The sequence below is a fragment of the Branchiostoma lanceolatum genome, chromosome 7 (assembly GCF_035083965.1).
Source record: "Branchiostoma lanceolatum isolate klBraLanc5 chromosome 7, klBraLanc5.hap2, whole genome shotgun sequence".
In the NCBI taxonomy this organism is placed as follows: Eukaryota; Metazoa; Chordata; class Leptocardii; order Amphioxiformes; family Branchiostomatidae; genus Branchiostoma; species Branchiostoma lanceolatum.
In genome coordinates this window covers 3,822,978-3,839,764 of record NC_089728.1, presented here as the reverse complement: position 1 = coordinate 3,839,764, position 16,787 = coordinate 3,822,978, and the positions used below count along the sequence as shown (strand labels likewise).

At 40.7% G+C, this 16,787-nt stretch overlaps 2 protein-coding genes across 2 annotated transcripts; one reads left to right on the top strand and one right to left on the bottom strand.

Moving 5' to 3' along the window:
* Nucleotides 1–77: 77 nt before the first annotated feature.
* On the bottom strand, nt 78–9,212 carry LOC136438324 (sorting nexin-21-like). Its single transcript, XM_066433087.1, has 4 exons — nt 9,180–9,212; nt 8,005–8,116; nt 3,740–3,873; nt 78–2,854 (listed from the first exon to the last, which is right to left on the bottom strand). Exons 1-4 carry the CDS (start codon nt 9,210–9,212, stop codon nt 2,189–2,191), a joined length of 945 nt encoding a protein of 314 aa, XP_066289184.1. The 3' UTR covers nt 78–2,188.
* Nucleotides 9,213–13,920: 4,708 nt separating this feature from the next.
* LOC136438323 (N-acetylglucosamine-1-phosphodiester alpha-N-acetylglucosaminidase-like) lies at nt 13,921–16,772 on the top strand. The gene is made up of 5 exons (XM_066433086.1): nt 13,921–14,108; nt 14,888–15,361; nt 15,579–15,718; nt 16,033–16,141; nt 16,640–16,772. Exons 1-5 carry the CDS (start codon nt 13,921–13,923, stop codon nt 16,770–16,772), a joined length of 1,044 nt encoding a protein of 347 aa, XP_066289183.1.
* The last annotated feature ends 15 nt before the right edge of the window (nt 16,773–16,787 follow it).

Genomic DNA, 16,787 nt, shown 5'->3' with positions numbered 1-16,787 from the left:
AGGAGAAAGCATAGTTTGTTACAGGGCTACTCTGTTTCAAGGCAACAGTTTGTAAAACAGAAGACATCTAATAGATGTTTGTTTACCATAATTTTATTCTGCTACATATCAGTAGGTTAGTACAGCCGACTCATATATCATAGCTTATAAAGTCTTGTAGACCTCAACAGAATGAAGCAATCTCTATCACATAGATAGCAGTTCTGATCTTGGCACTTTCTAGTGCATCAGCAAATTCCTATTTCTTCTTAAGAACAAGGACAATAAATACTAGTAATTGGCACACCTTACAAACTAAATAAAAATGCCAGCACATTCATAGCACATATAGTGTGCAAAGCTACCTGATTATCTTAACAAACCTGGACAAAATCAGCATGGAATATCAATACTGCTTTTCATATATCAGGCTGATACACTAGTGGTCCACTGCATCAAACTAACTACACTGTTTAGGCACGACAGTACATTGCAACAAATATGTAAGTTGTTATAAAGCTCTCTGATCTATCAAAACTATGTGTAGAGAAGTACCATTTGAGAAGTTAAGAATCATCATCTTTCATCCGGATTTACTCCGGTGAGGTACACTCCTCAGATTAAGTTTTCTCCAGTACGTTCTGTCCTTCATGGCGGACATCAATGCAGAACCTGTGAATCCAGTGTCTCTTTCAATCACTGTCAATAAAGTAGTGTGAGGTCTTCCAACTCTGCATTTTCCCTCGGGTAATCACTGCATTAGTCTAAAGCAATAGCAAGCTATTTAATATCATTAAAAGAAGTTACGAAACTTGAACATAAAATTACCTATCCTAAAATTGCAAGTAGAGAAAATGGTGATAAAACATGTCCTGACATCACCCCTATTCAGGAAACATTTACACAATGTCCAATATCTTACTTTCTTTTTTTTTCTCCAACAAAAGGCCGTTTAGATAACAAAATACATCCAGGGCAAATTAACCAAACAAAAGCTGCCATCTTGTCCAGAATAGACCACAATTTATCACATACATACACAAACCATTGGATACTGCAAAGCTTGTCCGTCAACAGCCATTAAAGGAAACAGTTCACTAAGGCATCAGCATAAATTTGTCATCCATCAGTGTTGACAATGGCACTACTACACTCCTACCAGTTACACAACCATGATTGTTACAAGTTAATTTTTTCAAGAATACAGTGCACTTGGAAATTGATACATGATGTACCTCTGACTGAACTTCTCAAATACCAACCTCAACAAGAAGTTCCACAAAAATAAATCTGAAGCAAATGATAGACTTTTTCACCACAACTTTTCGATGATCAGTCCTTCTACCTGCTTAATTTCCATTTGATACACAAGCTTGTTACATGTACTTTGTTTAGCAAGCTATTATTACAAGGCAAATACTTAAAATGTTAAAATGAGGAAATATTTTCTTAGACATCAATAATTCCTGAATACCAAGTCTTAAAATGGTCACTTACGGTTACATATATTACTCCATTAAATTCTTATCTTGTATTCAGTGACTGAATGCAAGGCACTCCTATTTTAGACTTACCAGTTATGTACATAATATTTGGGACTTTGAAGTTCATTGTTAACACTCAAAGGTTCAGCATGCTTAGCCTTTCAACCTGAATAAAACCTTTTTTTTTAATGTCATCTTATGCAACAGGTACAAATCCCTGAAAAAGGATCCTTGATACATTAGGCTACAGACTTAAGCTATATACACCGATCCTGACTGTCCATCACAATTAGCAGTTCAACCAATGGCAATTTGACCAATGAAAGAGTAGCTGCATGCCCGTCAAATAGTTGTATTTTTATGATTTCATTTTGCATTTGTACATTTTGAGGTGGGCGGGGCTATAGGATCAGTCTATTTGCTTCTGTCTCCAACAAGACACTCTAACTAATAATAGAGTTAGTTGCCTGACACCCTAGCTTTAAACCTAATGTTAAACACACAGGTTTTACATTTTGTCTTCTTAACATACACAGGCATCACTAAGTCTTGTACTGCAATAAATTGCCATAGGCATTCCATGATTAGTTTCTGTTGACAACGTTCTGGGCCTTCATCTTTGACCTGTGCATGTGCATTCGGATCTGTGAAAGGGCTTATTTGTTACTTGGTAGTTTCTACTTTGGTACGATCCAGTTTTCTTACTTTGATGAGTCCAGTATCAGTCAGTGCTTGTTCATGACGATGTCTTTTAGAGTCGGGCCACTGTTGACGTCAATCCCTTTGGCTGCAACTTCATGTAAGATGGCTTCCCAGTCCTTCTTGTCCTTCCCCAACCTCCAGCACAACCTGATGTGTGTCTGCAGCAGTGGAACCAGGAAACCGTGATGTAGGTACCCTTTCAGGCAGTTCAGCGCCGTTTCTGAGTACGTCTGGGCGTGCCACAGTTCATCTAGCGCCTCGTATGCCACCACGATCGCGCAGTGCGTCTGCAACACTAAGTCGTGGGTCTCACCCAGCAGTTTTTCTTGTAGGTGGAGCGCGTTCCGTAGCGAGGGAATCGCCTCCTTGTAGAGACCGGCGCGGATCATTGCGTACCCCTTCCTTATATCCTCAAGGTAGAAGAAGTCTAAAAACTCGTGGCAGGTAGCTATTTGTGGAATAGAGTGCAAGTGCTGGAGGTATTGTTCGAAGGCCCGGCTTCTCTCGGCGATCGTCTGTGACTTGAAGTTTCCCGTCAGGGTTTTCTTGGGGAAGGCAACGCTTTCTAGGAGGTGAGGAAATCTCTTGCGAAGACACTGGTTCAGTTTGTCGAACTGGCTGTAACGTTTCTCGATGAAGGCTGGAGACGTGTCCAAACCTGGACTCTTAACCACGTGCACTTGGTAAACCTTGAGCAAAAAAAAAAATAAGTTAAACACTGTGAGACTCACTTAAAATTATTTTCCATGAAGGAAAAAGTTCATTTAGAACAAGCAAAACCATACTTCCAATTTTCAATGTATCCTATTACACCACTTCTGCTTACATCCTGCAACTCTGCAATATTCACAAAACTGCATACACACACCAATAGAAACAAACACACCAACTGACTACAACACCTCTGTTTTCAAATGTCATGGCAGTTAAAATTTCATTGAGAAAAAAGGATATTGGAGTATTCTTTTTTCACAACCAGTCACTTCTTACCTGCTGACATTATCATTAGTACTTTGCTGGTCTGCAGGTAGTGGTGCGTACCTAAACCCGAGTTTAGGTTTAGGTTCGGACTCGAGTCCAGAGGTTAAGGTTCAGGTCCGGACTTGAACCAATGATGTGTGATCAGTGCAAATTGGCTAACTTAATTCTTAAGACAACATTCTCACGGTGTATGTGGATAGTGTTGTGTACCTAAACCCATGTTCAGGTTTTCAAGTCCGGATTTAGATCCAGGGGTTCAGGTTCAAGTCTGGGGTTTAGGTACGCACCACTATTTGCAGGTGCATTGAATGAATTAGTATATCAAATAATGCTTATAGAGTCCATTCCAAGTCACCGCACGGCTGTTTGTTGCCATTGTTTAGAATTAATCTGAAACTTTTGTTAGTATTTGTAATCCATATTTCATAGTTTCCAAACAGTTCGAAATATGTTAACAGTTTCTAATTGTTCTCACATTGTCGTGGAATATTCAAAATATTCATGGCACTGAGAATAATATTTTTGATACTTTCTAGCAGGGCAAATTGTATTAACAACAGTTACTGATGATCTTGGCTACTAGTACTACCTACCACATATTTGGAATGTCCTTCCTTCACAGTTCTGGCATTCATGACTTCAAAAACTATCCTCTCCTGGGCGTTCCTCCCGCCACCACTGCCTACCCTGGTGTTCCTCCCAGGGTGGTCCTGGTGCGGTTCTTCAGCTGTAAGGTTTGGAAGGTGTCTTGTGGTTAGAATTGTTGACTTGGAATCTAAAGTCATTGCTAGAATGGAACATTATAAGAACAGTGCAATACCGCATATTGTGTGGTTCTTCAGCTGAAAAATCAGAACCTGTCAGACTTAGCCTCCTTCACAGACCTCTTGGAGCGGCTGCGTCTATTTTTTGGGGGGAGCTCCGATACAGGATTTTTTACACGGGCCAAGGTTCTCTAATGCCGGCTTAGGGAGTTATGTCGGAGTTATGTTGGAGAGACGATCCTCCCTCTGCGACGTAACTCCCTATAAGCGTACATTTTGTATCAGCGCTCCCCAAAAAAACAAACGCCACCGATCCAAGAAGTCTGCTAAGGAGGCTATGTCAGACTATTGATTTAGTAAGCTTAAGGTGGCAAGGTGTGTATGGTCTTGTGGTTAGAATTGTTGACTTGGAATCTTAAGTTTCTGGGTCAGAATCCCTGCCGTAAGTTATTATCTCCATGCATGGAGGTTTTGTTTTCAGTATGTCTGATATATGTCTGATATATGTTTTCAGTATGTCTGTCAAAATGCTGAAAAATGAACACCCGTCAGACTTCTAATTGGGTGCTTCTAACTGTAAGGTGTCTTGTGGTTAGAATTGTTGACCTGGAATCTAAAGTTTCTGGGTTACAGAATCCCTGCCGTTATCATCTCTATGCCTTGAGGTTTCAATATGTCTGTTTATGGTTCCATAAGGCCAAACCAATTTGATTTTTTGGTTAACGGAATTTTTGCCCAAAAATGCTACATTGGAAAATCAACATGAAAACAGAATCTCAGAGGAAAGTTTCAGGGAGTGAACATGGTCAGGTGCAAGTTTTCACCCCAGCTTTCTGTTTTAATGATGTCCTCATGCTAAAATCAATAAAAAAATCTGTTAAACCAAGAAATTAAATTGGTGTGGCCTAAGAACTTCCACCACAGAGTGGCAGGAAGTGAAAGGCAAAAGATCAAAGGGAGCACTGACAGGATGTTTAGCTCAAAAGTACCAGAAATTGTCAAAGGTCATCTCATTTCCTGACTTTAATTTCCTGCTATTGCCAGAAGCCATATGTAATGTTACAGTTCAAAATGTTGAAGGAGAATAACTCCATAAAGAAGGAATGGATTTCCGTGATAGCTCATGTCAGTAGCTTTAACACAGAGATGCACATAATCAAATGCAAATTATGCAAATGAAGGCTCAGGCCACACCATTTTAATTTCTTGGTTAACAGAATTTTTAAAAAAATGCTAGATTGGAAAATCAACAGGAAAACAGAATCTCAGAGGAAAGTTTGTACTTTGGTGCACACAATTTCAGGGAGTGAACAGGGCCAGGTGCAAGTTTTCACCTCAGCCTTCTGTTTTCATGATTTTTTTGTTGCTAAAATTAAAAGAAAAATCCATTAACCAAGAAATTAAATTGGTGTAGCCTCAGTTTTGAATAATCAGTGAGAAAATTGCCATAAAACAAGAGTTCGGAGACTTCCATGAAATATTTTGAGCCTTTGTAGAATTATCTGTCTTGTCTCATTGATGATACAAATAAGTCTGTATTGTTAAGCATAATTTATTGGTCTTCTCTACCAAAATTACATCTATTTTGTATGTGTGAATTCCATTAAATTCACAAAAGAATCTCATTGAATTGACCCTAATCAACATCTACTGTAATTCACTTTATCTTCACGGTAGCGAATTTCATGGTGCAAGGAAAATGGACATTTTCACTGAGCTTGAACTTCACGGTGGCGGAAAGTGATTTACAGAACGGATGTGTGAAGGAATCATTAAAAATTACAACAGGTTTTTCACGGTGATGATAAGTTCACGGTACAGAGGTGACCGTGAAAACAGTGAACACAAAGTTACAGTGAAAGAAACAAGAATTACAGTATATTTATGAAGGTAAGACATCCAGGTAAACAATATTTGAAAACAAATCAATCTGTACAATAATTATTGGATTATTATAAGGCACAAAGATTACGTCTGGACATTTCGAGTAGCATCCATCAATCTACATACTCTTCAGCATCACAAGAATGAACATGCTGATTAGAATCAACATCTAGAGCAAGGCTGTCTCCAGGACCCGTCCCTCCGTCCCTGGACAGAAATTTGCTTCCAATGGGACGGAAAAAAACTAAACCTCTTCCGTCCCAAAAATATCAATTTCATGAGATAAAACTGATGAAAATGGATTTTTTTAAGCTTAAAATGAGAAATTCAACAATTAAAATTTTAAAAATCGGCTCCCAAGCAATTAATGGGACGGAAAAAAATTAAAGCTGGAGACAGCCCTGATCTAGAGCAAGGCTAAAAATACTATTCAAGCACTGACCTTTGAGTTTTTATATTCCTGATGCTCCATGTTGTATCTTTCCAACACATGATTTGTGTTACTACGCTATTTATCCAGGTCTAAGTGAGAATTTCAGGTAAACGTCTATCCTATAGTTCAACAGAATCTCTTTGTGAAGAATTACAACGCATGTCACATGTACGTCAACCTGCGTACCACCATTATCCTTCAACAGAAGAGTGTTTTTACCACACTTAGATCATGGTAATTCACAGGAAGTGAGAGGGAATGGAATTCACTACCATATTTGGGAGTGTTTTCACCTGGCGAGCCTGACAACAACATGGCAACTGAGTCAATGGCATGCAGCTTTAGACCACGGGTCGTTTACTGTAAATTACTAAATGCATTTACATGTACATTTGCGGTGGTTTTATTTCTCTTTATTTCACTGTCATGTACTGTAAATGCCACCAATCATCATTGGAGTTTGAGGGACGTTTTTGATGTGTTTAAATTCACGGCTAATACAATTCTGTAGTACAATCATAGATACAACTATAAGGGAGACATATTTGCCATGTCATAAATTTGCCACAAAATTTTTATATTTACAGTAAGTCTTTGTGTTGGGCAAGGAGATATAGATGTTTACGGGTTGTACTAAATTCAAATTTCTACAACAAAATTTCTCCAGAGAATCGTGGAAAACTCCAACATATTACACATGCAAAGGGAAAGACTTATACGGAAAATTTCAAATGTGTCCTGCAATATTACTTCTTTCATAAGAGCTATAGATGACATTTAAGAATTTGGAGAAAACTGGAAAATTTTGACAGGCAGTTACCAAGAAGTAAGCAATTTAATTAGAACAGGGAAAATGAAAGCTTTCCTTGGCCCTGCTGCCAAGAATTTAATTTCCTTCTACAGAGGAAAGCCACCAAAGGTGAACTTCTTACGCTGGATTCAATTTCCTGATGAGCTGTGCATGTCGTCACAATAACAGGCTTTACGCCTGCATGACCGCTAATACTCTTTGGCAAAGTAAGTAATCAAATTGAGCTATGCAGACTTTTCTGTAGCTCTAAAATGAATGTCTGACATTCTCGGGAGTCGGGAACCAAATGCATGTTTCTTTAGACCTTTGTATTATATAGTGGTGCATAAGGCAGCAAGTTTCCTAGCTGTTTCAGTAGAGTAGGGGACGGGTTGCTAGCCCTTCCCTTTAACATGTTCGGGCACCTCCTCGAACCCTATTTTACGTCCCTTCAGAAAGACGTGTGCAGCCCCAACCAAGATGTTCTGCCCAGGATTGAACCTGGATCTCCCAGTTAGCAACATATTCTAGATTTTCAACTGTAAGACAATCCTTTCTTGTATCAACATTTTTAAAAACTTGTTTAAAATTTTAGTAATTTATATTCAAGTTCTGAAGATAGCCAATGCAGTAAGGTTTGTAATTAGGTTTTGCTGAGACTTTATCCTATGGTGTACACCCAAAAGTTTTTCTGTGCACCTGTACCTAAATTTCTAGGTTAGGTGCCAGTGCACCTATTCCCACAAATTAATTTCGATCCCTGTCATGCAGAAATGTTTGTGGTGGTTTTATGTTCATGGTTTTGTGGTAAGCTCTTCGTCGCAAACTTAAAACCACCGTGAACATTTCTGCCTGTGTTTCTGTAGCGCTACTATCGTTTCAAACACAAACTTAAAAATAAAACCATGGCGAACATTTCATTTTGTCCCTACCGCAAAATCAAAACCGAACTTAAAAGCATCTACAGTATACAGGTTGGGTCTATACCTTCTGTACCCATGTCCTCCTCCCCACTATCAGTGATGTCTCCATCAAAACTCAGGGTCCCACTGATGGACAGGTCATTGTCATCTGTATCAGATGTCAGCTCAGTGTCCTCCTGATAGAAAAAAAAAAACATTCACAATTAAGAACAGTTTAAGCAATAACAAAGACAAACAGATGTTTATTATACATTGCAGGTGTAACATTTGCTGAAAATATGGCTGAAGCAGTTTTGCTCTGACCTAGCGTCCTTAGCTGGCTCTTCAGCTCTCTAGCTGTCAGGCTTTTTGAGCTTAATTATGATTATTTTTCTGACAGCATATTATTTCTATTGTACTCAGTTTGTTTTCTCTCTATGAGGCACGGCCACAAGAAACCGAGTGCATAAGAGGCTGCTAATGAGGCTATGCTTATCCTTCATCAAAAGCAGATTTATGGATATAAAGTTTAGATATCATGAAGGAACAAAAACTATTAAAATGGCAACTCAAGTTTCTGAAGTAATTTTCCAGCAAATGCACATCCAAGTGATGTAATTTGTAAAAGCAACAGTGATTTACAATTAATTGTTCACCGATAATCAATGAAACAGATCAACATTAATGTTTCAGTTGGCACAGAAGTGTGTAATTGTAGATTGGCACTAAGCTTTAAGATGAAGAATCACCAGTATGTGAACATTCAATGGAAATCACATTGCTGTAGGGTTTGTCTAATGAACTGGACAGCAAAGAAGTACCGTAGATTCATTTACTTCTGCAGTGGTTTTAATTTGCAATGTAGGGAAAGAGATATATTTGCAGCGTTTTGAATTATCAAGAATCACCAGTATTTGAACATTCAATATAAATAAACCACATTACTGTAGGATTTGTCTAATGAACTGGACAGCAAAGAAGTACCATAGATTCAGTTACTTTTGCAGTGGTTTTAATTTGTAATGTAGGGAAAGAGAGATATTTGTAGCGTTTTAAATGATCTGTTGGAATGATTCTGTCGTACAGTAGTCATTAGCCTGGGTACCAGACCACCGCACTGCAGTCGCTAGTCCTCCGGCCAGGGAAGCAACTTGCGCTGCCGCCACAGATAACACACAGGCCCCTAAATACCTCTCACGCGATAGAAATTAGAGATCGGCTGCCAAGAGTGCTCGGGTGCCAACTCTATCCCCTACGAGCCTTCCCCGGCCAAAAGGGGTTATCGCCTCGCATCGCGCGAATGGTCTGGTATACAGGCTAAGTACTAGTAGTCAAACAAGGAAGACATTTTGCAGTATCATGAGTTCATGGTGAAGAGCTAGAGGTCAAGTAGCAAAAACGTCAAAAATAAAACCACCACAAAAGTTTCAGGATTTGCTGGGGTTTTGATCAACACAAATTCAGTATATTAATTTCCTGGTCATTTTGATTAGTTTTCTGTATTGGATATCAGATTGGCACCATTCTAATGTAGGTGCCAAAAGTGTGGCATCATCTTTATTTTTCAATCAATCAATAAATCAATCAATCACCATTTTATGGCTATGGATGTCCATGTGCCATAGTTGAAATTGATATTTGATATAATAGTCTTTGGTTCAAGGTTTTTAGTACACTTTGGACAAACGGCAACCCAGATTGATTGGTTTCATAAATTGCATGTGATTGATTGAAAGGTTCTGAATAAACGTTCTTCCATACAAGTGCTTCTGTCTCCTCCAACAGTTCCCTGAGATGATGGGACAAGGAGGAAGTGATGTCATCAGATGATGGGTCAACATCAGCTGTTTCCTCTTTTACTTCCTGTGTTAGAGCCAGAGGGGGTCAGCGATTTATCAAAAAGATGTGAAAGTAAAAGTGATCATCATCTCAAAGCAGTTTAGTTCACTGAAGAACTAATCTTCCAGTGACTGTGACACAGAAGATAGACGCTGTGTACAGTATTTAGAGGTTCATTGTACCAGGGAAATTCCCCTAGCTCTTTCCGGCAAGTACAATGAACAGTGGACCACGTTTTATAGACTGTGGCCCTTTCCAGTAGCCTGCATGTTGGGTGAGCAACGACAGTCGGGATTCGACCTCAAGGCATTCTCGAGTTATTGTGTTCACACACACACACAAACACACTCCCCAAAACATGACCTTCTTGGCGGAGCTTCGAAGGTAGATATGCTCTTTGTCAAACAACAAATAGACTCATAAATAGTTTTTTTTCAATGCTCGTTTCAACCAAATCTTAATCGTTTACACACATTTTATAAGCAGATTATTCACAACACCAATGACGTAACCATGTGACATATTGTAACTCCATGATTCCAATTTGTATTCCAATGACTTCTAAATCTGCTGTGCAGCTCATTAACTATTGATGTTAATGTTACAGTCTATACTGCAGGCACCTGGCTGCGGTCCAATAAATGAAATTATAGCAGCAGTCTGCCATTACGGACTATCATCACCAGGAGACATGACAATCTGATAACACAACGTCTGGCCCACTTATGCAAATTCTTTGGAGATCATTAACTAGCTAACGAGAGAAGCTTTTTGTGTACATTTTATCAACTTTCCTTCCCCCCCCCGACAAGGCAATATCTGTGCATCTGTCTTTAGTTTCAAGGCCATAGCAAGTAAATGTTGTGGATGACATCCTCTGCTGACCCCTCATCTAATGAGAGCGCAAATTATGGGAAAAAAACAAGACGGGTAAAAAAACAAGATGCTTGAATTTTCAATATAGAGACCATAACATTAGAATTGAAGTGACAAAACATGGTATCACAGCCAAGTAACACTATTGTATTGCCTTAGGCCAAGTTGGCAACTACACTCAAAGCTACCACACTAATATTGCTTCTACAACTATGAAAATAGCTTCCCTTCTACAACTACACTCAAGGCTACCTCACTGGTGTCACTTCTACAAGTACACGCAAAGCTACTTCTAGTATACATTATATTTTTCCATTTTCGGTACTTTCTTGCCATGCTGACCATTTCTAGAGGGGAACAATTTTTTTTTTAAATCAGCAGAAAATCAATGTGCACTGATGTCATCCAAGAAATTGATGTACCATGGCCTATTGGAAAAGTACTACCATATATTCTGTCTTTTTTTGTTAGAATTTATTGATTCTGTCCAGGTCAGACGTGACAGGTGGTGCCACGGCCACGCCCCCAATGGTGTTATAAAAATGGCACATTACCCTTTGTGATCAAATTTAGATGACAAATAAAGGCTACGTAAAAATAGTATGAGAAAGAATGATCGTTTCAAAATGGGGCAGGGTGCTTTGTCTTGTTCCACCCAGGACGATTCTATCGAGCATCGCTTTTCAGCAACTTCCCTGTTCAACGGAAATATATTCTTTTCGGTTCCTCAAATAATTTACAACGGAACCATGATTCTTCAATGCGACAGTGGAAGAAAATCTTCTGAACACTCTCCATGTATGTTCTTTTTACCCAGGCTATGCATCGCTTGTAGATGTAAGCAACAAGAGTCCGTATGATATATATCTAGGATGTACCCTTTTGTTGACAAGTCTGTTTAGGAAGTGAACCTCTCCAAAATAATAACACACAACTGCTGACTACAAAGAACGCAACAACCGTACCTCCATATCCAAGCTGATGTCGCATTTTAGTCTCTTTTTCGGCTCCGGCGTCCCTGAAGCCATGACCTGCTTTACCCCCTTTTCTTTTTTAAGCTAAAAATGACAGACAGAGGTCTAAAGCACACGAGATTTGAGGCAATATCCACGGACTGCTGGAATGGCACGTTCAAACACCGCCATTTTGTGATGAGGAAGTGGTGACCTTTGACATATGGAGTGTCGTCAATGGCGCCAAATTTTAACGTGTAAACTTTACCCTATGGTACGCCAAAAATAGTTACTCAAGCAACTGGATAAAATTTGGAAACAGTCAGACGTTTCAGACAGCATCCGCTATCTTTCGTCAGTGACTAAAGAAGGATCTGGTAGAACTAGGTTTTATACCAAAACTCTGAATAGATATGTTAATGAAGTGAAGACAATTTCAGATGGTTCAATCAAGGAGCTCCTTGGTTCAATAGAATAGTAAGTTAAGACAAGGTTGTTTGAAACGTCTGTTTCAAAATTTTATCCAGTTACTTGAGTAACTATTTTTGGCGTATCTTATTGCATGGATGTCTAACATTCATCAACTTACCCAATGGTATTTATTACCCTTTGTCTACTAACTTTTGCCAATAGGGTTATGTTTTCGGTCCCATGTGTGTGTGTGCTTCTGTGGACAGCATATTCTGAGAAGCTGTGAATGAACCCTTATGAGATCTTATGACATTTGGTTGTTAGGTGGATAGGGATAGGGAATGACGATGTTCAAGGTCGATAGTGAGCCCCCTAGCGACTTTCTAAGGTAACGCAGCCTAATTTTACTGCTTCATTGACACTATTACGGTTATCGAGTAGTTTTTTGACATTCCGAAAACCTTTCTGAAACATTTCAATCTCATTTGTCCGTGGCCAAACAGTAAATATCATAGAAAACTTCCGTTGTGAGGCCGTTATGGGGTCAGTACAACACTCTTTAATACTAGCAGGCCAAACCAGTTGGACATATTAGAAATAGTTCAATTGTCGTGTTGTCATACATTGTACCTGTTGCAATTGTCGCGCAATAAAGTTCTTCTTCTGATACCGACCGTTATGGGGCCGTTATGGGGTCAATACAACATCCTTACTAGTAGTCAAACCGGTTGGACAGGTGAAGGCACTGAACCGATAATTTAGTCAAAATTCCTTGACCCCCATCGCACGACAGGGCAGTTTCCCTTCAGGCAATCCTGACTAAGCATACAAAATCCAAATACGGTAGACACCGCGGGGACAAGCAACTTTTGCCATCTGAATTTTCGACGTTCCATTCGTTTATATCAAGGTGAGTTTCGATTCCTCTTATGCATTACTTCTGGCTATGTTAATGTTAACGTTGCATCACGTAAATTGTGTACAGACCGTTTGCACAAGCGTGTCACGGAATCGTTCACTATACATAGTTGCTGTCAATTACGTTTGAAAAGCAGTTCAATTACGTTTGAAAAGCAGTTTTCATGACGACGGTGGGAAATCCGTTGACAATAGCGATCCCAAAAGCCTCGTCCACCTCCGCGGATCCGTAAAAACTGTGGCAGAACCGTTCCGTGGGCAAAAACAGCGCAGTTACCATAATGCCACCCAGATTCAAGATATAAATCGCACTAGTAGGAGCACTAGTAGGGCCAGGGACACCTTTTTTGAAAAGAAGTGCGCATGCTCCTCCCCGGTGGTTTTATAGACACTGTCTTTGGCTATATAATTATCCTGCCACCTTTACCCTTTTGGTGTTTTTATGCGACCATGCCCTACTTGTTTCACTGTCCGTTTGAATTTTTGGCCCATTATCTGCTCACAACGGCCCGTATTTCTGTCACTCCAAAGTCATACTGTCCCACTAAACCACCCTAATTTCAATGCAGATAATACAATCGTCGTTACCTCCATGAAAATGGAAGTATAGTTCGGGGCACATTTGTGTATGTGCGTGCGATTGCGAGGATATTTGGGTAGGTGTTGTAAACCCGACAGTCAAGGTCAATTTTGGCAGCAGAACTGCAGGGTTTCGTATCTTGGTCATGGACATGCTGTGGATTTTTCAGGCCCTAGGGACAGTTGCTTCTATTGGCATTGGAAGACGGGGCCCATTCCTCTCGTTCCATCGCGATTTACCTCCAGGAATGCCAGAAATCAGACCCATGACCTCCCATCACGAGTTCGCAAGCCTAGCAACTCGGTCATTCGACGGTGTATGACAGTGGAGAATATCAAACTTTCTTTACAGAAAACAATGACATTGACCCCTAAAGTTGATCTTGTTTCCTCTCTAGATCGTCCTCCGTTATTAGCAACGTGGCATGGCGGGATACCAGAAGACATTGTACATCCTGATAGTGTCGGTCTTCATAACTGTCTTCGTTATAACAACAAACAATAACAGTCCCTACTTCGACATCATCCTGAAACCAGCCATCAACCGGGTCTCTAGAAGATCGGCAGACAGGTTCCTGATTCCTAACAAAGACGCCCCTGTGAAAGGAGAGAGGTAGGCGTTGTCTTTCCTCTACTCGCCCGTAGCCTGGTCCCAGTCTCTAGGGTTTTTTTACCGGGCCCAGTTTGCTTTATTGAACCGTTTCTGATAGCCTTCCTACCGCTACCACTACTTCCGCTTACCACCCGACTTTCCCAGCCGCCCTAGGTGGCGACGTAATCTAATCCAAGGCCTTAAACACACCCCGAGCGGACTAAGCTGTCTGAGCGGGCGGGGGTTACTCCCAGTGCCGTAGAGATATCGAGGAGCCCCCGATGGTATGGATTCCAGGCTTCTCGCCCGCGGCCTATACGATAATGTATACCTTGAGGACGCTCTGCTAAACCGGGCTGAGATTTCCACTTTTGTGGTCGTGGTCTCTAGCCAGCAGTCAGCCAATCAGAGAATCGCCTAAATGCTTTCTTTAGGTAAAGCTGATTTTTTGATTGGCTGGTAGATGGTTGGAGGCCAAGCCAAAGTATATTGTACAGGTCGAGGGCGAGGCATTGTATAGGAGAATAGGTAGTGCCGGCTGGTGAAAATTATATTAGGATTGAAATAATCTCGTACCATATCCTTTGGCCTAGTTGGTTAACTTTCTATGAGGCATCCTTGTGAGGGATGGTAAAATCCCGTCTATACAAAAATGGTCGCTCTCCGTGGTGCTGATTTGACCTTCAATTGTACCAAAGGCACCTTTCGTCACTGAAGATTACGACGCATCCTCCTTACTGTCAGTATTCTATTTTCTTATCATCTATCTTTAATGAACTTGATTATCGTCATCCTTTCAGATCATCAGAAAATGAGGCACTGCTGCCCTTCTCACAATCCGAGGAGTGGCACCGCCACGTTAACGGCTGCCGAACCGTCAAGTACGGTGACACCGACCACGAAACCTTCCCCGGACACAAAAACTCGTCGGTAGCCTCTTCATCCAACACTAAATACTTCGTGGACAAACTGCTGACTTCTCGGGGACACGCCAAAGACGTGTACGGACACCGCACAGTGATCAACAACCCGCTGCGCTCCTTTTCGGTGGTGGAGCCGGGTGGACCGAATGGTTGTGTTGAGCGAAGGCGCAGTACGGCTGTGAAGACGTCCCGAGCACGTGGCTGTCATGCGGCGGTAAATGCGGGATTTTTCGGTTCCGAATCGGGGGCCTGTATGGGGAATGTGGTCACAGACGGGAAACGTATACAAGATGGAGGTGGTATTAAAAATGCCAACTTTGGTATCAGAAAGGACGGTACAATAGTAGTTGGGTGAGTAAACTTTAAGTTTGTAGCAAAATTAAATAAGTCTTGGACTTGTATGCTTTGCCTTCTCAGAAAGTCTAGAAATAAGGTATAGCTGCACATTGTTGTATTAGTCAAGTTGAATTTCCCCATCGCCTGGATATGCCCACACATATCAAGTCAAATTGACACTCTGGACAAGAAAAGTGGAAAGTTGTACTTTGTTTTGCCGCTGACGTTTCAGCTACCTGTCCGAGATGGACGTATTACGGGAAGACAACCCCTTTGTGCAGCTGGTGACTGGAGTTATCTGGTTGGTCAGGAATGGGACTGTTTACGTGAACGAGAGTAAAGCTCAGGACTGTGCAGGACTGCAGGAATATGGTAAGTTCTTATTGTAAAAAGACACGAAAAGGTGGCAAGGTCGTCTTGTGTTGTTGACTAAAATCTAAGTGTTCTGGGTTTGAATCCCCAACACAGACCCCCGATGGAAATGCACTTAACACACATTTTCTGGCTTGAATCAGGTAAGAATGAGCACGTAGACTCTGATTAGGAACTATCATGTCGTACTATTCTGAGTCATCAACAATGCCTGGGTCTATTTAGTATCATAAGACATTTTGTGAAAGTAATTAGCGTTCGTTAAAATGTTGTTCATTTGCTTTCTTGTTTGCTATTGAAACTTTCTCTCCAAGGTCCCATGGACAAGTTTGTGAACGTCCTGTCGGCTAGGGTGGCGGTAGGACATGATGTTGAAGGAAGAGTTGTCCTGGTGCAAATAGATGGAAACACGGAAGAGAGAGGGTGATTATAGGACACATTCTCCATCTTAGAGCCTCGTCCACGGCCTACAGAATATACATTTTGGAGGCTCTGCTAAACCGGGCTGTGGTTTCCACTTTTGTGGCCGTGACCTCTAACCAGCCAATCGGAGAATCGCCTAAATGTTCTCTTAGGAAAAGCTGGTTCTCTGGTTGTTTGACAGTTGGTTTGGGGTCATGCCCACAAAAGTAGAAACCCAAATATAGCCAACTAAGGTACATACTTCAAGGGAAGAACCAGAGAGGATGTAATGGGCTTTTGTGGAAAAACATTGATGCGATTTTCCAAAAATAAGTTTATGGAGCTCTATGTGGAGTTCTATTTCTTTGTTCCCTTATCTTGTGCATATTTTCCGATGTCCTGAAGGGCAAATTGTTATATTTGTGATAAACTAAAAAGGAACAGAATTCAAAGAGGATTCACAGGGGTCTTTCAAAGTTATACTCAAAGCTATCAATGTCTCTTTCTGTGTTTTCATAGATTGAGTTTATGGGAGTTTGCAGAATTCCTACTGAGTCTGGGAGTGGTCAATGCCATCAACTTGGATGGAGGAGGTTCTGTCACATTCGTGTTGGATGGAACTGTTGCCAACTACCCTGCCGATCATTGGTAACTAAACTTAATTACT